Source organism: Aedes albopictus, chromosome 2 (assembly GCF_035046485.1).
Source record: "Aedes albopictus strain Foshan chromosome 2, AalbF5, whole genome shotgun sequence".
In the NCBI taxonomy this organism is placed as follows: Eukaryota; Metazoa; Arthropoda; class Insecta; order Diptera; family Culicidae; genus Aedes; species Aedes albopictus.
The window spans coordinates 359,492,998-359,517,210 of record NC_085137.1 but is presented as its reverse complement, the minus strand read 5'-3'; the positions used below and the strand labels follow the sequence as shown (position 1 = coordinate 359,517,210).

General features: G+C 39.8%; 1 protein-coding gene across 10 annotated transcripts in view; it reads right to left on the bottom strand.

The window, feature by feature from the left end:
* Positions 1 to 24,213, bottom strand: part of LOC109406167 (protein grainyhead) — an 827,965-nt gene that overhangs the window by 88,337 nt on the left and 715,415 nt on the right. For all 10 annotated transcript variants that reach the window (XM_062852842.1, XM_062852845.1, XM_062852841.1 and 7 more), the window contains one exon: positions 11,197 to 11,253. In XM_062852842.1, coding sequence (XP_062708826.1) covers positions 11,197 to 11,253 — 57 coding nt within the window. The remainder of the gene's footprint in view (positions 1 to 11,196; positions 11,254 to 24,213) is intronic.

Below are 24,213 nucleotides of genomic sequence, written 5' to 3'. Positions count from 1 at the left end.
CGCAGACGCAGAGGTATGTCTTCACTTTCTTCGTCTTCCCTACATTGACCGGCAACCTGCGCAGGCGTCATTTGCGCCTAAAAATATAAGATCACCGTCACTTACTCACTGAAGATGCCTGCTAGTCCCCAGCAGGTATCTCATCGGTTGCATGTATGAGCGTAGCTGGTATGGCGATATTGCAGTCGCATTTAAGGGCGGTCGATCACCCAAGCTTGGTGAAACTATTATCTGTGGCAGTTGCTCAGAGAAAGGTGAATGGTTAGCGATGATCGATGAAAAACAAATATGGGACTAGGGATTGATCCCCTTATTATTCGTTTACAAAGTGAACGTGCATCCTGGAGACCCTCTTCCTTGATCTAGTAATTAAATAAAAAAAAAATAAACATGACACTCAACCACACAATTGGCAGCACTGGGCATCGTAACCAGTGCTGCCAAAATATTTAAGAAAAAATCAATAATTTCTTAAGTTCAACATTTTAACATTTTCCAAGACATTTTCTGATGTTCAATTTTCCTGGAAGCATCCCTGCTAAAGATCCTTTGTCACTGATGTAAGTAGTCACTGCACCGCGTGGAAAACGATCATGATGAATTATGATGGTTTATCACTGGCTCGCTCTCGCCGTCAATCAGCAGTGTGTTCCATTGAGTCAACCGAACGCTCTCCGGCACATAAGTCTCAGAATGGCGCACATTTGGCACCATCAATCCACCAGTCGTTCATCAGTCTCCTGTTGCTGTTGTTAAAGAAAGGCGCTGACTGCGGCAACTCATTTCCCAGCATCATCATCTCAACACCACCACCACCTGTGCTGTCCGGTGAGCGAGCAAAGCACAAAAGGATGAATGGTAGCGAGCAGTGAGGATGATCTGTCTGCACCTCCCGAGCCGAGAGGAAGATCAGAGCCCTGGCTAAATAATTGCTCATTATCAATTTCAGTGTAATTTGCTGATGATGAACAAATAATAATGTAATGATAATGATACCCGTAGGGTCGAATGGGCAACAAATGCAATCCCTGTGTGCGATTAATGGGTGGCACTTCTTTATCCGCGTAGTCAGGAGACGGAGAGGAGGAAGGTTACGTCATCCCATACTCAGTCGTCTTCTTCGCAATTCGAACAGCGCAATTGAATATTAATTGGAAAATGTTCCTCTGGGCTGTCAAAGTCCGTCGTCGGATAGGTTATAGGTACCGCCGAGAAAGAGGGCGTATGTCGAATGTGTGCGCGCGAGACGACCGCAGTTTTGCTGCGCGTTTAGGAGTTTTCCCACTTCGGCAGTAAACTGGGCTGCTGCTGGTGGTGATGGCCTAGCCTAATCGAGGATGGCGTAAAAAATGGTGAAAAATGCTCGCCACCCGCCAATCAACGCTCGCCAACGAGCAAACGAACGATCGAAGAAATGGTGAGCGTACGACCAAGCTTCGAGCACGGTAATGATCGGGCGGGCTTTGGAGCTAAGCGTTGATCAGGGCCGGCTCTCACCGTAGGTTACTCTGTACTAGGAAGATCGTTGAGCAGGTTACGCCCAAGTGTTCAGAACAAATCCTATGGAAGTTGTTCAGGAGTACTAAGAACGTCTCACAAATCCCAAACTCCGTCAATTTCGGCGTCTGTACTCTGTAGTCCAGCAGAACTTCCCGAGCCGACTCTGAGGACAACCCCGAATCGCCGTGTTTAGCATGGATGACGATAATAGCCCCAAAGGCCATATATGTGTGGCAAATAGTCCAACAGAAACAGACACAGAGCTCAATCGGTCCAAACCCACAAACCCCTTGGTCCGACGACGAAGGGAACGAGGTTAAGTGGACTTCTCGCGCTCAAGCCCATAAATACCTATGGGCCCACTCGCCGTCCTCATGTTGTGGGCTTGATCTCCTCCGATCGAGGAACACCAAACAACCCCGACCGACGACGAAGACGACGACGACGATGGCTCTAAAGAATGGATGATGACAAGCATTAAATTGCTACTCAATCATTCATCCATCGCGCGCATCGTTAGAGACAGAGGATCCGTCCCAGGGCGGGATGGATGGGGAACAGGCAGGTCGTCGTGGACAGGTCTACCGTTCGTTGGAGGCAGAAATAAAACAAAACCGCTTGCATGAAAGTGCAAAAAAATAGTCTTTCGGAAGGCAAGTGGTGTTGCTGTTGCTGCTGCTGCCAAGCCAAGTGGCTGCTACTAATGGCTGGAGGTCCATGGTGGCGGCACGGTGCCAGGCCTGACGCGTAATCGATGACCAAGAGCCTCCACTAGTGTTCGGACGGACGGGCCTTACCGACTCGGCGTTTTTTGTGTTGACAGCGGTAATCAATTACGGCGAAATTATAAGCACCCAAGAATGGACCTCGCGGGAAGCGCCGCCTGCCACCGATCTATGTTGTGGGAAAAAACTGAGCGTTGAAAGGTTCACCGAACGCAACGCGCCCTCTCGACATGGGAGGGTTCGAAGTCATTAAATGAACTTATCAGAGGAAGAACAGCTCCAGCGTCCGCAAGGCGGTGAACACTGAACAGTGTTGGCAGCGATCAGTCAACCGTGCTATTATCTCGGGTGCAAATTGATGAGAGCTTCGTGTGCGGAACAATTGGGGGGTTTGATGCGATTTTGATGACCAGAAGGGACTCTCTCACGCTTATCAAAGGGGGTGATTTTCATTTCAACAAAAAACATTTTGGCAAAATTATAGTTTTCGGAGGAAGTCTTCAAGCTGTGAGTATTTGTATTCTTGGTAATCGTTTATGTAGCTAGAAGCTGTAATTATGAGTTTTCTACGTTTTACCTATGGAATTGAGAAAAAAGCAAAATTGGCTTCTTTAACGGTGTTGAGATAATTCGATATTCTGAATCTGCATGTCAAACTGAGCCGAAATCCGAATTTTCATGAATTTTGGAGCCCGGAAACCTATTTAATAATCACTTTGAAGTTTGTATGGGAGCGATTTGTCGGATCACCCCTCGTCACAGTTTGTACTGAGCGGAGCTGTCAAACGGTTGCCCAGCTGTCAAAAAGTGATTTCAAAAAATTTTTTTGAAATTGATTTTAGGTACCAAAATAAGGTTCTAAAAATCTGGAAAAAAATCATAGTGGCTCAGAAAAAGGTGCTCTTTCGTATAAAATCGAAAAATCAATATATTTTTCAAAATTTAAAAACCCAATTCTTCCAAATCATTAACAACGCAGGATCTCAAGTTCGTTGAAATGTTCTTCTCACGTATTTGCGATCAACAAGACGTTTCAGATCGTCGTAAGTAATAACTGAATCAAAATCAATGAAACTTTGGCATATTGCAGTTAGCTTCATGGTAATCGCAAGTAGAGCTGATGAGATTCGCATGAAACGATTGGAAAACTTGGAATGATACAGGCAGACAATCAAAATCGTAGTTAGCGTTCATCTGCCGGGTACGCAAATCAACAACATTTTACGGGTAGGACAATCTCCGAAGTTTGAGTTGTGGTTGCTCTCAAAATAAATGTTCCAAATTTCTGGTATCCTTCTTCGCCGAACAATCGTCTTTAGCCTAAGAAAACCACTTGCAATATTGCATATGTGGCAATGTCTTGTTCCGCAGCGCCACTCTTGGCACTTGTTACGCTAAGTGTTCCAGATTCCAGAACTGTGAAATGAACTAGTAGTATGTACATCGAATATAGCTTATAGTACTGAAGCTGTTCATCGTTTAGTTTAACATATGGTCCAATACGCCCATCCCAAACTACACTTTGATGGCCAATTAGCCTTTAAAAAGTTTTCAGAACCGTCATAAAACCTTATTCCTTTTATTTTGATTATGTGACGATTATAAAAACTTCTTTCAGTCTATTTGACTACAAAATGTTACTTGGAATCTTTAACTTAATTATCTAAAAGATCTCGACGTTCTACGTCTGTTAAAGAAATAATTTTCGAATCAAAATATATGTGTCACTATATTCTCGTAGATTACCTCAATAGGTAGTTGCTTATTAAAAGTACTACGAAGAGAACATCCCTTCCAATTATCAACGGCATCCCCGATTGGCATCCAGCTGTTGGTGATGCTTGGTATCCTAAATCTTCCGTTACCAAAGATTCCCACCAAAGTGTCACACATTCTCTCTCACACACGTTCCCGTACCATGTAGGTATGGCAGCAGCAGCGCGGTCGTACAAGAAAGTTGAACAAATTGAATATAAATAACCAGGCGCGGATAAATTTATACGTTATAAATCTTGAGATTAGCACTTAAAATATATATCATTTTCTCTGTCTTCCTCGGTCGTCCTGTGCGCATCTGCGCAATCCCCTGCCCGTTCCACTGTCTTCCCATTCTTCAGCCGTTGATATCGCGAAGCAGAAAAACACGGATGACGATACCGCGTAGTTCCTCTGAACTTCGTCGAAGCCTTTCGCACTGTTGTTGCTTAGTTTCTGCTTCTGAGATGAAGCCTTTGCAATCCATCCTCCTCGTCGTTTCCAGCGCAAGAAACCAAAGCATGTTGGTAACACCCCCCCCCCCAAAACCCCCTGCCTAAAAAACGACGGCGGACGACGACGGATCCCCAACTGGAAAATCACAATTTTCACACGTTTCTTTTGTTTGCCATCGCGCGCGTAACAACTCGAACTGTCCGTGGAATGGAACGCCATGCCTTGCCCGTGTCACTTATAAATCAGAGGACTCTTACGCGCAGCGCACAATCTGACATTGTGACGGCGCGTTCCGGTGGCGTAGGATTTTGCCTGGAAGCGGATCGATTTATCGATTTGCGCTGCGGGAAACACCTGTCCGTTTGACATGTCGTCACGGCATCAACCGTCTGCGTTCGTCCGTCCGACGACGACGCTAAGCTCGCAATTTTTAAGCACGGACCGCAACGCGCTTGGTCCAGGTCACCAGGGCTCAGGGCCCAGACTTGTCAATCACGTTGGAATTAAATTAGGAGATTTGTTTTACCACCACCTGAAGCTGGACATCTAAATTTGTCAAATGGGATTTGGAGTTCCGTAACTCTCACTTCCTCGTTGCCAATTTTGGGGATCGCGACCGGCTTAACGATCCAAATTAAGCTGACAGGTTGGTTGAGTTTGCACGACGACGATCGATAGACGATAGGTCAGTCGAGCGATCGTCTAAAAGCGAAACTCATTAGAAGTTAATGAGCTGAGTTTTACAGTGCTTTACGTGTCGATCAGCGAATCACTACGATGGTGATTAGTTTCTTGAATGATACTTTATGAGTTTTGAGAAACTAGGATATTTCAAACAAATTACGAAAGGTCTGGAAGAACTTTCCTTTGAGGAATTTACTAAATAAAACACGTAGAAATTTTGAAATATCTTCCTTACCCGACTTCTCCACTAGACCATGTCTTGCCATTTTGCTGGACAGATGTGTCATGACAGAAATGTTCTCTCGCTGTTTGCAAGGAAAGCAGCGGTGTTGATCATTTCTGTTAAGTTTTCTCTTTCTGGCAGCAAAATGGCAAGACATTTCTGTCTAGTGGAGACGTGGAGTTAGTCACTTAGAACATTTTTTTAAATTCCAAATAGGTATATTATACATAATTGAGTTTAACCCTTTGGAGCCGGAGGGGTCATACACGACCCCAACATAGAAACGGCTGTATAAATTCACAAAATGGGAATATTTGTATTTGGGACTTTATTGACAACCTAGATAGAACATCCTGAACACTATGAAGTTTGGAGAAACGAAATAGTTGACATACCAGTAATTCTAAAAGTTGAATTTTGATATGGATTACATTTATATGTATTCATTTACCCTCGTCACGAATATTAACATGTGTTGTATATTCTGATATGTTCTAGGTGTTCCAAACTGTCATGTTGTGAAGTCGCTCAAATCTACTAGAATAATTTAATATGTTTTCGCCATAAATAATAGCAGTGCATAATCTACTGAGATCCGTAAAGCTCTTGAAATCTACTATGTCATTTATGGACACTATAGGGATATTCCAGGTTAGCCAAACTACTCTGGAGTTCAGAACTTCAGGAGTGTAACTCGTAACAGTGGCTATATTACTTATACTGAGTAACGTTGCCAAATCAACCGCAGTAATGGACCAATCTGAAGTATCTGAAGTATTACTATGAACCTTTGGGACATTCAGGGTTGTCCCAACTGTCTTATAATGAAGTTCTTCAAATCTACAAGAATAACTTGATGTGTTTCGCCATAAACAATATCAATACATAATTTGCTGGGTTCCGCGAAGCTCTTGAAATCTTAAATGCCATTTAGTGACACGATAGGGATATTCCACGTTAGCCAAACTACCTTAGAGTTCAGAACTTCAGCTCTGCACTAGTAACAACAGCCATATCTGATATACTGAGTAACATAGCATTATCAATCGCGGTTACCGGACCAACCTGAAGTCTACTATAAATTATTATACACCATTGAGACAGTTAGGGTCATCCAAACTGTTTTAAAGTTTATCTTTTGACAGTAGTTATTCTAACAAAAAGCTGTAACATTAAACATCCAACTGTTATATGTAATCTCCCTGGCATTCCATCAATGTGGTAAATCACATTGGCATTCCATGAGATACTTTTGAGATATTCCAGATCAAACAAACTACTCCGGAGACCATAGCGTCTACATTTGGGATAATAGCTTTTGCCCCTATGTTACAAAATCAATTGTATTTAACAAAGTAGTTCGATGACCAGAAAGAAGCTTGAAATCTGAAGATTTTTTTGATATGCTCAACTCAAAATCAACAAAATGGTCACTTACATCCCTTTGCATCTGGGTCCTTCAATTGTTATTAACGCTAAAAAAATGAATTGGATACAATCACTACAGTTGGTAATGTTCTGCAACTCAAAATAGCAAAAAAGATATTATTTCGGCTGTAGATTCCATGTAATATTTCAGGTCCCAGTGGGATATCGAGCTATAAAGAAGTAGAAGAAGAAGAAGAAGATGGAACCTCAGCAGACTTGCTGGATATGGTAGATTACAAATCGTGGTTTGTGTAATGAAAGAAGTTACCGTTACACCCGTAGACTTTAGGATCTTAACTAAAGAACAATTTTAATTACCTAGGATATCCCAACTGATCTGATACTGTTTATTGAACATTCAGAAGACTTACTGGACATGACAGATTATAAATTGTAACTTTGTGTATTGAAAGAAGATACCGTTTCACCCGTAGACTTTAGGATCTAAAATCAAGAACAGTTTAGATGACCTAGGATATTCTTACTGATTTGATAGTGTATATTGAACATTCAGAAGACTTGATAGACATGATAGATTACAAATCGTGGCTTTGTATAATGAAAAAAGTTACCATTACACCCGTAGAATTTAGGATCTGAACTTAAGAACAGTTTGGGTGACCTATGATATCCCAACTGATCTGATACTGTCTATTGAATATTCAGAAGACTTACTGGACATGATAGATTACAAATCGCAACTTTGTATGATGAAAGAACATACCGTTACACCCGTAGACTTCAGGATCTAAACTCAAGAACAGTTTGGATGTTATTCCGACTGATCTGATACTTTCTATTGAACATTCAGAAGACTTACTGGACATGATAGATTACAAATCGTAACTTTTTATAATAAAAGAAGTTACCGTTTTCCCCTTAGACTTCAGGATCTAAACTCAAGAACAGTTTGGATGACCTAGGATATCCCGACTGATCTGATACTGTCTAATGAACATGCAGAAGACTTACTCGACATTATAGATTACAAATCGCAACTTTGTATGATGAAAGAAGTAACCGTTACACCCGTAGACTTCAGGATCTAAACTCAAGAACAGTTTGGATGTTATTCCGATTGATCTGATACTTTCTATTGAACATTCAGAAGACTTACTGGACATGATAGATTACAAAGCGTAGCTTTGTGTAATGAAAGAAGATATCGTTTCATCCGTAGACTTTAGGATTAAAACTCAAGAACAGTTTGGATGACCTAGGATATCCTAACTGATCTGATACTGTTCATTGAACATTCAGAAGACTAACTGAACAAGATAGATTACAAATCGTAACTTTGTATAATGAAAGAAGTTACCGTTACACCCGTAGACTTTAGGATATGAACTCAAGAACAGCTTGGATGACCTAGGGTATCCCGACTGATCTGATACTGTCTATTGAACTTTCAGAAGACTTATTGGACATAATAGATTACAAATCGTGGTTTTGTATAATGAAAGAAGTTACCGTTACACCCGTAGGCTTTAGGATCATAAAATTCTTCAGATTTCAAGCTTTCAGGAACTTTTTTAAGATTGTTTTTACGAATATTGGAAAAATTACAATAAATCAGAAAAAATTGGGCTGATTTTGAAACTCCATACATTTTGTATGGGATGAAAAATTGGTCAAAAACTTCAAACCTCATTTATTCGAAAGTGGATATTTGTCACTTACACCCCTTTGCTTAGGGCCCATATAGCCGAGGCGGTAAACGCACGGGTATTCAGCATGACCATGCTGAGGGTGACGGGTTCGATTCCCGGTCGGTCCAGGATCTATTCGTTAAGGAAATTTCCTTGACTTCCTTGGGCATAGAGTATCTTCGTGCCTGCCACACGATATACGCATGCAAAATGGTCATTGGCAGAGGAAGCTCTCAGTTAATAACTGTGGAAGTGCTCATAGAACACTAAGCTGAAAAGCAGGCTTTGTCCCAGTGAGGACGTTACGCCAAGAAGAAGAAGAAGAAGTCAAAAATTGTTACATTGAGTTCGCTATAACAAACTGACCCCATGCAACACAATTTTGAATTTAATTTCAAAATTATAGGTTTGCTGTGTACATACACAGCAAAAATTTCTGAAAATTACACCCGACGTAAACAAATTCAGTGAAATGGAGCAGAAATGTCGCCATTTCACTGAATTTTACAGTAAACAATTTCTTGTATGTAATGTTGAACGCAGCTGTAAATCTAAAACTGATGGAAAAATGAGTGTGATACGACGGGTCGTTTTGTTACAGATTATATGATGTAACATTTTTTAACTGCACAGAAAGACATTCTGAAAACTACACGTGATGTAAATATTAGAACGTTTAAATTCACATTTCATTTGATTCGATTTTACATAAAATAATTTCTTGCACGCAAATTTGTAAGCTAGCTAGCTCCATACTGCAGACCACCTTAATTTTACAATCCGATGGATAATTGTGTTGTAAGCGATAGAGGTTATTTTGTTACAGCGAACTCGATGTAACAATTTTGAACTGTGTGTGTACAGTTAAAATGTGTTACATCATATAACCTGTAATTTTCAGTTAAATGCTGATTTTCCGTCACATGAAAGGTTCTGTTGCACGGCTTACCAAAGTTTTAAGTCACATTGAAGAGAATTTTACAAGAGTGACGAATTTATAGGTCGTAAAACCAGCGAATTTTCATCAAAACTTGTTCACGTGCTCCATTTAAAATTTTCTCAAAAGTAAGTCTGATTTTTTTCGTAGAGTGAAGATTCGATTTGAGTTTGACTTTGAGGCAACACGCACATCCCTCTCAATGTTACATTTTCCTGTTGAACCCGCATACTATAAGGTCCTTGCCGAGGGCAGAAAGAAATTCTCTCGATCCTTGAAGCCATTATTTTTGCGCTGCATCCCAGTTGCGCACTTGAGTTCAGAATGGAACCCCCTCATTCGCAAACGATGTACAAGTCATCAATGAATCGTCGTCGTCGTAAGTCGTAACTTCGTAAGTCGCAAGTCGTGATCGTAATCACTCTTGCGCACCCCGCGACCGCACCCGCGCACTTTTACCTGCTCCGCATGGCATACATATGTTTAAGTACGCAAAAGGCCAAAGGATAACACATCATCGCGCGGCGGCGGTGCGGTGCTGGTGGTTCGCCCGGGTGTGTAATTGAATCCAAGGGCCATCATTGCAGGGCATCAACAAGTGGTGGGTTTCACTGCACTGGCAGCAGCAGGTGAGTTTGTTGCACGGTTGTCGGTGGTTATTGCACGCCGGGATTAATGACTACCCATCCATTATGGTGGGGGATTGTACCTATATGAAGTGCACTGGTTGTGATGGTCGCTCGGCTGCTTACCTGGCCTGGTCAGAGGATGCAGCCAGCAGCCAGCAGCCATATAGCGAGCGACCCGACCCGCACGCACAAACGTAATTAGTTGGTAAATGAAGGTCAAACTGTTCTTGGATGATTTCATTCATTCGGCTGATAGCTTCGAGGCTCGTTAAAATGCGATCAAGACGCAGTGTGGTTTGAGCTTGTGTGGGGAAGATGGGGCAAGATGAGCAGGATACCAGGAGTGGTATCAGTGCTTATTGGTAGTCAGACTCTTGAAAGGCCTAATTTTCAGATCTTAACGCTGTTGGTGAACAGAGATTAAGGTAATTAATGTATTTAAACGCATATATCCCCGTCCACCCCTACGAGATTGTGAGAAAGCGGCGGTGGTACAGCACAGGTGCGGCGAGGTGACTGCGGGTGCCCAAGAGGATTAAATCGAAATCCAATTAAGGAAAGGATTTTAGGGTCTCATTTTTTGAGTTTCTTATCTTTGTCTCTTCCGAACAGGTAGAGGGAGGCAGCCTGCCATCCAGCAGATCCTTACGCTGAGAAACCGAGGACCGAAATAAGTAATCTCCGAACTGAATGAATTCGTTCCCGGCTATCGAAAAACGAAAAAAGACTGTCGCTTTTCGGATGTCGGACGAGTTTGATAGCAGCGGGTGTAAAGAACGATCGGGATCGAGGTTTCGGGAAAGGAAGATCAAAACATAAAAAAAAAACGTTCCCTTCTCAGTCTATAAGATTGGGAATTAATCCTTTCAGTTGATGTTGGCGGCGCGGTCACATGATGAAGTCTTGAGCTCCTCGATGTGGCGTCACGTTAATTTTCGTCACAATGGTGACGGGCATTATCTCGGCGGTGGAATGCTCGGGGTACTTTGAGGATTACGATTGGGTTTTTATGGGAAGCCGTAAAAAATTGTTGGATCAACGTTGTCTGTATTGTTTCACAAAAATGGAAGCAGAAAGGATTCAAAATGCACTATTTTTTTCCTCAGATCGAATAAGCCGTGCATCAAGACAGCTCAAAACCCACCAAGTCCCCAGAAAAAAAAAGCCAGGAACCATAACTTAGACACTAATAACCGTGGCGATACATTACCTTAACACCTTTTTGACTGCTGAAATCTGTACTTAAACATTGGACGGCAACATTAATCTGGAAAGAAAATCGCAAGCGCGAGCAAAGAAAAGAAAAAAAGAACATGAAATCAACCGCGTAAGACCACAGAAATAAAGATAACATTTAATGAACAAAAAAAAAAGAGAAATAATAAAGTACTCGCGCGCTAACAAGCGCGTTCCGGTGAATGTGGCCGGAGAAAATATAGCCTGCTGTAACACGACATAAACGAGGCATGAAAAACGACACAAGTCAGCGCAGCGCGGTCGGTGTGGTGCTCGGAACGAACCAAAACGTAAAATTATCATGTCGAAGAAATATGGTCAACCAAGGGTAATAAGCCAAAAAAAAAATGGTGCTCGTAGTATGCAGGTACCAATAAAAATGATAAACAGTTCCTGCGTTCCGGTGCTGTGCGGAGCTGGTTGACACATTCTACGAACGTATCAAATGAAATCCTAAAGAGTAAAAACACATACACACTTAGAAATTCTGAAATTTCCACGAAACGGAATCACCAAAAAACGTAAACGTTTTCAAGACTGAATCAAAAATCGGACTCAATTTTACACGCATCGTGTAAGTGCTGGTTGGTTGTGTTAGATGTCAACAAATTCGTTCCACCAGAAATGTAGAATCAGTATCACGATCATCAGCCACCTTCTAACTCGGTGAAATAGCCGAGAGGTAAGAGATGTGGCTCACGATCAGCAGATCCGGTGTTCGAATCCCATGCATGACGATATTTTTACTTTTCTATGTTTTATCTGTCAAATCGGTTTTAGCGATTGCTAGACGCTAAGAAAAAATAAGTTTTATTTCGGGGTGTCTTGAAAGACGTAAATTTACATGTTATAACCTCTAAATTTGTGTTTTGGAAGATGCTCGCATATGTCAGGTTCAGGACACTTAAAATTACATGATATTTTCTAGGTGTGTATGACTTTGGATAACAGCTCCTCTATAAACGATGATTTGACGGCAGCTCGTTCGCATTATCCATAGGTCAATGTGGCTCCTGCGTTATGTTGTAATCATTTCTAACGGATGGAAATGAGCCTTCTCTTGGAATTGTTCGACAATAAAATTGCAGAAATGATCACATCTTGTCCAGTGGTTGTGAAACTGGTGCTATTTTGTGATAGCTTTGTGGCAAGCTTTGTACCCTTTGTTATGTGTTTTTCAAAACCTTTCGATCACAATGTTGACTTGAAAATTTTCCGAACAAACATAACTATTTGGCCAAATTTCAGGCAATTTGATCGTCAAAAAACCCTAAAATAAAACCAAAACATCCCAAAATACCTGATGTCACCTCAAGTTTTTGGGTTCGTTGCTTTACGTTTTGCTCACCGTTGAAGTCTTCCATAGTGTCGTTTATATTTTATTCGTAACGTATGTAGTTCTAGTATACACGATTAGATGTACGCCAAAAAGTTCAACTTTCTTCAAAAAATATATATATATTGTGTAATAGATTTTTTTTCTCACATCTTCAAAATGCTTACCCGGGTAGAGGTGAATGGCAAACCAAAAACAAAAGAATAACAAATTTTATTGTCATAACTTATTTTGTCATTCATGAGTTCTTCATGAAGAGCTTAAAACAACATGTGAATAGCATAATAAGATATCATATCAAAATATGCCATTCGCTTGACATTTTAAAATTTGAAAGAATAACTACTGAATGTCTTATTTTGCTATCATAACCAATTTTGCAATTGGTGAGATATTGTTGACCTTTTGCGATTTTGATGAACTCACAGTTTTTATTCTAATGGTAAATTTTGATATTTATTTGCAGTTACTTTCCATCCAAAAAACTTATAAGTTTTCATTTTGTTATTGGAATAAACAACCTAATATACCCTTCTTTTGGATGACAAGGGAATAACTAATTTTGATATTGTTCTATTTTCAATAACTCAATAATGGTATATTTTGCAATTCTCAATCTTATTTTTTTGTCCTTGGTTTGAAATTGTAATGTCAAAATTTTACATTCTTTAGTTATTTTATCGAACAATGTCAGTTATTATTTTTGCCCTTTTGTCACTTATTTCAAACAAACCAATGACAAATTTTACCATTCAGTAATTCTTTTTGAATGGTAAAACTTGCAATTGTTTTGTAATTCTTTTCTGCCCGGGTATAGTTCTAAAGTAAGATACGAGTTTTTTGTTTTTTTTTTATATACTTTTGCCACCACTTTTAAACTTCCGATAGAATCCTGGAATTATTCACAAAATGATAGAAGTTCAGTCAGAATTCTACATATTTGCTTGACGTTTATATTTTTTTTTCATAGGAAAAGGAGGAGACGGGGCAATGCAGACACCCTAAGGTTTTGACTATCTTTACCTGGCAAAATGTCATAAAAGTTTAGTTTTTAATACAACTACTGATGAATATTTTGTCAATTTAGGGTATGAGTACCCTTCTTCAGCCTATGCTACTGTGTTCAAACTATTGAAAATTAAAAGAAAAACAGATTATTTAGGCTCCAATTCATTCCATTTTTTTATTGTCATGCATGCTAACTCCGAAAAAAAAAACGCAAAACAAATAGCTAAGGATGTGTTCTGAATTTTCTACCCGTATTCAGTAGCATTTATTGAAGTACACAATGCAATCTCCTTCAAAAGTTTTCAACATATTATGTAATGGATGCTTTTTCTGACACATTTAAATTTTTTTAATTTTTTTTATTTTGACATGAGATAACATAAGGTAGAATTTTAAATTTTTGCTTGACATTTTTAAATTTTTACAGGAGTAGGTGCTTGATACTGCCCAGGTAACAATTTGATGCTGTACAAACGTTTCTCCGACTATTTTGAATTAGCCTTTATTTGAACAAAAGCTAAGCCCAAGAGATAAAATTCTTTATTCAGCCTTTAAACATCTAATTTTGGTGATTTTATTCAACCTTTAGCTGGTTTGAGGTTCATTGGAAGGCTAATTTAAGGCTTAATATGCGCTTGATCAGAAATCAATTTATTAATTATGTAAAAATAAAAAAACACTTTCGTGAGCCTATTTTACCATTAGCTGCGTCTATTTCCAGAAGAGATGTTAAGGAATGTATAAATTAATCTGTGGGAAAACTGGGAATTGAACTCGGGCCTCTTGATTTATAGTTACTCACCTTAGCACCTACACCTACACCTATAGTTACTCACCTTAGCACCTACACCTACACTCAATTGTATACATATCTTCGAAAACAAGAGCAATACTTATGGAGTCTGAATAGTCAAGAACATAAGTTGAACTAAGTCTGTATTGAGACTAAAGAAGCGATGTGGACTTCACGAAAACATGCTTGGATCAGCTGTCAAAAATTATTTGATTAAAGGTTGAACAACAGATGATTAATTCTGCATGTTGGTGTATGTTTTAAAGCTGGTTATTCAGATGAATAATATTCAATTCAACTTGATAATAGGCCATCTATGTTTTGCTGATTAAAAAGGTTGAACAATCCATACTTCAGACCAATATTCAGCTGTCATTGTGTTCAGCCATTTACACCATTAACCAGCTATTGTTCAGCTAATACTCTCACTGTTCAGCATTCGTTGTTACTTGGGTAATGTCTATTGAGGGGCCCAGATGCGTAAGTGATCATTTTTGAAGATTTTGCACATAATTTGCTGAGCACATAACTTTTTCAGCTTTCAAGTTTCTAGGAACTTTTTCAAAATTATTTTTACGATGATTAGAAAAATTACAATAAATCGAAGAAAATTGGGTTCATTTTGAAACCCCATAAATTTTGTACGGGATGAAAAATTGGCGAAAAACTTTTGCTCGAAAGTGGGGTTTTGCCCCTAACACCCGTTTGTTTCTAACCCCCTCAATTATAAAATCTATTTTCAAACACATGTCTTTCAAGATTTTCTTTTTTTTTTTAATACAAACGATTGTTTTTGAGAATGTTTTTTTTAATGCAATAGAACAACTTTAACTTTCCGGCACTTGCAAGGTTGGCCACCTCCGCCAACACAATGCTTATGTTGAGTTCAAAAAACGAGATTTTTTGAACGTGTTGTACAAAATACAACAGCGCGATCGCTCGAGGGTTAACAAAAATAAAATATATATGATATAAATTCGAATTGAATTGATGTGTTTCTGCACATAAACTGCATAGAATAAAGTTGAATTATTTGCAATAATTTTGACTGGATATTAAAAAGCAATGCTGTAAAAGCTTTAAAAAAGCTTATTGCAATAGTAACACTAGTTAACAGCATTTTTGAACTCGGTAAGTTGATGAACATTTCTAGTGTAGACTCATGCCCTCAGTTCAAAATCGTGATGGAAAAAGTTACAGTAGTGCGGATTTTTTTTTCTGATTTTCCATATAAGGCAGGTGATTGGAAATCGGTTTTTGTAAAATTTCATGCGCCTCATTCTCTGTTAATGATCCGATTAAACTAAAAAAAAATCTGTGACTCACTAACGTCTGGTCTTATATTAGAAAGGTACGTTGAGAAAGAATTTTTATTTTTTTCCAATTGAAAAAAAAAAGAATCTGCATTATGTATTTTTTTCTCTAAAATTTAAGGTGATCGTTCCAAATGCTCAGGAATATCTTGACTTTTTTCAATCTGACGTAAAACTGACGTTCAGATGATCACACCATATTATATTTAGCTTTTTGTTCATGTAAAAAGATTGAAAATTGGTCGACTGCATCACACGATATTTAAATTTCAGTAAAACTAATATTTTTTAAAACTGTGAATCTCGATTTTTTTGCTAACTTGAGATAAATTCAAAAACGGCTCTACTTATTTTTTTTTGCTGCGTGGTCTAGAAATCAGCACGTAATTGTGCATCCAATTTTTTTTGTACTTTTGATAGACCCCGGAAATTGATCGCAAAGACGTTGGAGCGCAAGCAGAAATTTTATTTTTTTCTTACATATGTAGGTACCCCGTAACATGAAATGGCAGGGGAAAGTTAAAATGCAAATTATCAAATAAAGTTTACAATATAATTTGGAAAATTGTCATTTACAGAAAGACATGACTTTTTGAAAAATTCATGTATTTTTTTTTCTTTTCAAGGTTTAGATGGGACAACACTACTGATATGTCTGGCCGAATCGAGTAAATTTAACAATAAAATTTATTCTATGGGAGAATTTCAGAATAAAATCTCGATAGGATTCTGGCAGAATTCCCAAAAAAATATTGAATGATGTTCTCTGAGAACCTCTTCTACAAATTCTTTTTGGAATAATTTGCCCATGAAATCCGTGGAGAAATTACTAAAACAATTCTCCATCTCTTACAATATTCCATTAAGAATCCCTGCAAACATTTCTCAAAGAATCTTAAATGAGATTTTAAATGGAATCTCTGTAAGAATTCTCAAAAAATTTGGCAAGGAGATCAAGAACCCTTTGAACACTTTAAGATGGAATTTTTCGAGAAATATCCCATAATTTTATAGATAGATTTCTCACAGACTGCCCTGAAAAATTTCTAAGGGGATTCTTTGGTGACATTTCCCTACGAATACCTGAAGAAATTCACTAATGTATTCAAGGAGAAACTCCCAAAGTAATACTACCGAAACATTCGATAATATAAATGGGGAAGTAACCAATTAAAATCTTGGGTAATTTTCTGAAAAAAATCTGAAATATTCTGAAATATTTTTTCAGCAAATCCTTTTGCAAATTCCTTAGGATATATTAAGAAACTATTCGAAGAATCTTTGAAGAAATCTGCTCTGGAGCAACTCTGTATCCCAGGGAATATTTAGATATTCTCTAAGCCCTGCAGAAAAAAAAATGAAAAAAAAAATATAAATGGAATCTCAGGACGAAATCCTGCAAGAACCTCTGGTAAAATTTACAATGACATCCTAGAGAAGTTCGTCGAGGGTTCGCTGCAGAGATAATTCAAAAAATAACAAAATAGTTTCCAGAATGTTTTGGGGAAATTCCATAAAAAAGTATCTGGATGATTTTCCCGAAAATCCCAGTAGAAAGTTCAAATGATTTTCCAAAAAGGTAAACTGCAAAAAACGCCAGGATGACATTTCAAAGGAGATCTCTGAATATGTTCCCCGACGAATCACTAAAAAAAATAAACAAGTAATTGCTGTGAAACTTCTGTAAAGAATACTTGAAAAAATATTGGCGGAATCCTTGGAGAATTTCACAAAAGAAATCTCGGATGAATTTCTGATCAAATCTAAAAAACAAATTCTGCAAATTACTTAAGAAATTCTCCAAGCATTCATAGAAAAATGTTTCAGAGAATCTCTAAAAATGCAATGAAATTTCTGGAGAAATTCCCGGAAGTTCCTGAGGCTTTATTGGGGCTATCAAGGTTATTTCAGAGGGGTTTCAATGCGTTCCATGGCGTTTCAGGGACTTCAATCAGTTCAAGGATGTTTGGAAATGATTTCCGGGTATCTCAGGATACATACAAAGAGGTTTCAGAAATGTTTCAAAGGGGTTTCAATGCATTTTTGGTTTTTTTTCGTGGTTTCAGGGGGTTTCTGAGGAGTTTTTGGAGGCTTCCAAAACATTTCGAAGAGCGGTTTAGGAGGGGTTAAATACTTTTCGAGATATTTTAGGGGCGTTTTGAAATGGCTTCTAGAGGTTTACTTTTGAGTTGGTTTAGTGGTATTCCAAAGGTTTTTAAGGCATGTTAAGGCGTTTTAAGACAATTACGGAGATTTTGGAGGGTTCAAGAGGGGTTTTCATTGGTTGTAAGAGGTTTAAGGAGGCATTCATTGGAGTTCCAGTGCGTTTCAGGTGGTTTCAATGGGTTTCGAAGAGGTTTCTGAAGGTTTCTGAGGGGTTTCAAAGAAGCATAAAAGAGTAACATTGAACATTTTTTCAATTTTTGTTTGTCTTTATTTTTGAGTTTTTCAGCCTTAGGCTGGGCTGGTTCACCTCATATTTTCTTTTTTTATTTTATTTTTTTTTATAATTTTGTAGCTGCGTTTGTGCAATATCGTGTCACTCATATAAACGCATCTACATCAGCCGTCTACATGGAGAGTTAAGCTCGAATCTTAATATTAGCTTTTCAGAAATTGATTAAAATCTGGAAAGTGTTCGAAGAAGAATTTTGGTATAACTTTCTGTATCGGTTTTTGAGAAAATTGAATAACAGTAACGTAAACCGGAGTCAAAATGATCTTTGGGTCAAAATTGAAAAAACGTTTTTCCATTAGATAAATCATAGTTCAACTTGTTTCCTCAAAAATTACGGTTAGTATCTGATCTCAACAGTACAATACTGTAAAGGAAAATATATAAACTATGCTCTATCTAACGGAAAAACGTCTGATCATCTTCGACCCGGAGATCAATTTGTCCCCGATTTACGGTAATCGTTTTCTGACAGGTAAAGATGTATTATGTACTAGCTGTCCCGGCAAACGTTGTCTTGCCAAGCTGTGGTGGTTTGACAACTGTTGAAGGCATAACGTCACCGCACTCTAGATTGGTTTCATTTCAATCGTGTTGATTTCCTTCCCAGCTCATGAAAAATCAGTAGTTTATAAATTTTCTTACTTTTCTAGTTGATTTTCGTAACTTTTTATACATATAAACACAGCCACCATGAATACGAATCGAACCGTGTAAAAGTCATGCTGATCGGTCCACCCGTTCTTGACTTTTGTTGCCTCAAAGGAACTTCAAACTCATTTTTATATATATAGATTATAGCAGTTCTTTTGATTTTTTTTTTAAAGAATTACCATTTATTTTCAGATTTTTTTTTCTAGATTTTCCAGGATTTTTTCTGATACTATTTCGAAAGTTCTTTTGGAGGGTTCAGCAGAAATACCATTGTAGTTTCAGTAAGAAACTTCATGCAAACTCTAGAAGACACAAATCTCTTGAGCTTGAGCTTGAGCTTGATTGACCGCCCGCAGTTTCTACTCCAGTATCGCCAGATCAGCTACACTCACACCAAGAATCAATGAGATAGCTGCTTGGGACTAACAGGCATCTTCAGTGTATGAGCGTTGGTGGTCTTGTATTTTTAGGCGACAATGGCGCTTGCTACGTCAGGTTGCAGGTCAATGGGGAAGGGGAGGGAAGTGATGATTGCAATCGCTTGCCCACATCAGGCCGTTAAATCCTCTGCGTCTGCACAAGGTCATGCGGATGTCGGTGTGTTGGTGGGAAATGTTTATTTTTGACACATGGATCATGCAGTGGTGCAAGGGTGCCAGGCGTAAAGCGATAGATTGTGTGAAGATTACTGTGTAGCGACACAGTACACTTGGTTGCATAACTTGTAGGCGTTATATGATAGATTGACACTGTACTGTGATGAAAGTAGGAAGGAAGGGAAACGGCTTTTTTCAATCCGTTTCTGGTTCTAGCGATCGCTACGAACATACGAATTTACATGAGATGTATATGTAGGAGAGAGAGAGAGAGTGAGAGAGAAAAGTAGATAGAAAGATACAAAGTAGGAGGAAAGGGACGAGCCAGGGATTGAACCCATTGAACCTTCTGCATATGAATGAGAAGCGGTAGCCACTAGACCACCAAGCTCGTCTACTCTTGAAGACACAAATCTCGTATCAAAATGCCGGATAAATAATCACAATCCGGTTCTTAAAAAAAAATGAAAAAAATCACATATTCTAAGTGAAAAGCTTCATCTGATAGCCTTTCTAAAATTATATCAATAATTTTACTGAATGTTGTTTTCCAATTTTTGTCAAAATCATTGTTGTTTTTTTCAGACATTCTGCAAGATATTCAAGCATTATTTCTTCCTGGCGTACTCTAATCTATTTCATTACTTGTTGAAAGATTTGCCTTGAAAAAATCTAGGCTCCGGATGAAATCTCAGTTGGTAACTCCTTTACTAACGTTTCGATAGGCGATTCCTATTGCTACTGATACCTTTGGAGAAACATGTTCGAAATTCCGCAAGCGAAACCAGCAAAACTCATACGCTATCGCCCATCAGTAAATATTTAGAAACATATCATCCATTTTATAATACATTCAACAAACAACCCGTCAAAATAGCGTGGGGGCTAGTCAGCCAGCCAGCAGTGGCAATTGGATCTCCCCCAAAAGCAGAAGGGAAAAAGAGATCGAAGCGACTGCTGGCTGCTGGGGGCTACTGCTGAGCCGCTCGAGATATCCGACTCCGCATGCTGTTAGCTGAGGAGGGGACGGCCCGAAGTTCAACCTGTCCAACGGCTACCGTGTCTCGCATTTTGATATGCATAATAGACAACATCACATATAGGTAGTAGGTACTGATGGGGCTACCTACACAAATGGGTTAATATTTTAAAAAGCTATCCACTACTGGTGAGGTGGTTTCGATGAAGTGCGAGGTCGGACGGGAAGAGGGTATGTCCGATCGACAGAAATCAAGGCAAACCCCAGCACCCGTCCATCACATATTGCTGCTGCCTAGGCCAGCAGGTTCACGACAGGGCCCCAAGTTCCGAGAAGTCCGCGTGAGGATCTCTACGTGTGCGCGAGCGATCTCCGGTCGAAATTAGATTAACATGTCTTCAGTGTGCGGCACTCGAGCCTCCTCGTCATCCATCCATCTCTCAGACCTTTTTTTTCGGGGTGCATTTTTTCCCCAATGTTCGAAACTGCGGGAGCAGTCGAGTTTATCGCGATCGCGCGGTCAGCTGAAAAATGGTACCGATCCGCTCGGCCTTTGGATCGGTGAAATTTCATCGGTGGGCGTTTAACGACCTGCAAAGCCACCGCACCGCAAGCAAGTGTCAGCCAGGTCGGTTTTCGATTTGGTTGGAAAGCAAGCGATCTTAATCTCTGTGACTGCGACTGTGTTGCTGCTGCTGCGGTGATCCGCAAGTAGCGGAATCCTTTTCTCTCTTTGTGCGCCGAGCCTAAAAAGGAATGCCATCCGATCGCGACGCGGTACGATCGACGACGACGGTGAACGGGTTGCCACACCGCCCGCTGCCGGAGATTGAAGGCAGGTATTTGCATTCCTTCTCGCTGCTGCCGAGCATTCGCTTGGCGTCCTACGGACAGTAGCAATGCAACATAATAATGATCCCGAGGCAGAAGAGGGAACCTTGCAGAACTTTTAAGGAATGAAGGAGAAGGACTGTTCACCTAGTGGATACAGTACTTTTTCGTTTGCCGCAAGCGGGCGTTTTTAAGAAATGATCCCACTATTCAGAACTTGGATTAATTCTGCAGTTGCTTCATAGATTTTGAAGTTCAAGACGTTAATTTTGGCAGACGGAATCACACATACAAACAATTTGCTCAACTCAGTTCCGTGAAGTGTGTGATCATTTCTGGAGTGATCACGTAGCCTTTCGGTGCACCCAAATGCGCAAGATAAAAAAGACAAAAAATGACCGAGGACAGATGAACAAGCAAATTAAACGATTATCGCTTTATTTTCGCTCGGATACGCCTCAGAAGAGGCACGAGGATCAAGTGCGGCTTCTGGTCTGTCAGTTGCAGTGAAGAAGTAATTCAGAAGCAGAGTTTACGCGTCGAGCTTGCAAGCAGAAGAGGCAAAAGACGTTATGGGAATCGATTTCCGCTTGGACCAATGATCCCGGAGGACGACGACGACGATGCGATGACGATGGTTCTGATGCGGCGGGTGTCAGATTAGCTTGCGCAAGCTCGAGCATAACAATGCAGTGCAGTGGGATGCGAACGGTGGGAAACGGAGAGTTCTCGATTTGTAATATTTTAGTATGTTTATTACCTTCAGACAGCTTTATGCACCCAGCGCTAAGTGTGTCCTGCTCTTCCCAAATGGCAACTCCCTGCGGGAGTTTGAAGACGATCGCAATTGCATCGTCCTCGTTCCGGGGTTCTCCGTCCCCGCAATCATACGATTTTCTCATCCACATTTACAAGTTATTAAATTAAATTGGATAGATAAGCATTTTTGTCATTAATTTATTGAAATTTATGCACCATGCATTTGCCACTCTCACCAACCCCTAGCTCGGCTAGAAACTCGAACCCACTGGCCAATCGCTGGCAGGCACTGCCGCACTAGGACTAGATGCAATTTTCAAACATTGTAACACAAAGTGACGGACGTCATTTTCACCTCCGCAGCTTGATGTCAATCTCGCTGCAAAACTAACAGGCAGCCGGACGGACGGACATACCGCTGCACTCACCCCAGATGAAAAGCCATCAAAATTAATATGAATTGCCAGCTCTACACGACGACTCTTCACAACACTTTGGAGAGCGCGCCTCTAGCCAGCCGTGATGATCGCGCGAAGGGATGACTTCACTGGCGCGCTTTGACAGTCACTAGGCACAACTGTCATAAAAACGGAACGTTTCAATTCAATTTGTTTACCGTTTGCGTAATTAAATCAAACTATTTAGTGACCTATTCGTCGTTGTTCCCACCGAGGTCCCCCCATACGCGGACGTTATTTTATAGCCACATATTATAGAAAACACTTCTGAGCTATTTTCCCCCACTTAATGACGGAGGAGCGAGCGAGGGCTGACGGCATTATTGCCAACGACCAGCATCCAATCCCTAATGGCGCAATGGGGAGATTGTAAACGTCCCACGCATTCAATTAGGAACGGCACTAGCTGATCCGGCCGGAGGTGATCGCTGCTAATGGTGGTTGGTAGATAGGTGACAAACCCAAATGGCGCAACACACAAAAGACCCAAACGTCAATTTGCTGATTTATACCGGACCGGCGCGACGATCGACAAGCCGGCGCGGCTCGGACCCTAGCCTCCCAGATTAATCAAAAAGTGTGCCTTCCTGCTTTTGTTTGCCGGCTGCGTGGCTGTGCAGCTGGCTTTCGTGCCGGGAAAAGCATAACTGGCTCATGTGTTAGATGAACGTTCAATATATGTTCAGTTAGATGTACGAAACCTGTGCAGTTTTTAAGCTGAACTTTTGACTGACCTGCACAGGTATGTTGATGGAGTATTGCCTGAGTCATGTAGGCTTACATCCAGACATTGTAGCATTCCAAAATGTATGCAGAACCATTGCTTTGTAATGGTATCCTAAAGTCTCTTGAGAGTCCCCGAAATTACTCCCAAACCTCCTAAAACTCCCTGAAATCCTTGGAAATCCCTTGAGACACACTTAAAACCCTCTGAAGTCATAAAGGCAACAATTTAATGCTGTAAAAAGTCTTTCAAACTATTTAAAAGCTGACTTAATTTAAACAACAGGTGGACATTGGGGTTCAATCCTTTCTGCAGCCCCCAAACATCTAATTTTGATGGTTTTGTTTAGCGTTTAGCTGGTTTGAGGCTCCCTGAAAGGCTGAATTAAGGCTTAATAAGCTTTTAATCAGGAAGGCACAGGCACTGTCCATAAACTGCATAGACTTTTTTTTGGCCATCTCAGAACCCAACCCCCCCCCCCCGCCCCCCTCCTCATATGTAGACTTTTGTTTAAACAAAATTTTCGAAATTTGTGTTGAGCGTAGACCCCGCAAAGAGTCTACTGAAAAAGCCCTAATAACCTAAAATTATTTACAGTGGCCGAAAATAAAACTAACCACATTTACATGTTTTTTTTTCACGTCTGCCATTTTTTTAGAAAAGATATATTGAATTTCAGAAATGCTTTCATAAGAAATACTGATAATTGAACTGGCACCTACTGATTTATAGTCACTCGCCTTATCATCTATACCACATACCATTGTATTCGCATTTTCTAAAAAAAAAACAATATGTTGTCACAATGATCAAAAACTTTAGTTGAACTAAGCCTGCATTGTGACTAAAAAATCTATGTTGATTTTTGCTAGAGATATCTGTCATACTTTTTCAAACCAAGGTTTAAAACAGATGATTGGGGTTACATTTTTGTGAATGTTTAAAAGCTAGTTACACAGACAAGGAATACTCTATTCAACTTGACATTCAGCCACCTATGTTCTCATGATTAGGGATGTTGAACAAGTGATAATTCAGACCAATATTCAACTGTCATTGTGTTCTGCTTCTGATAGCATTATTCA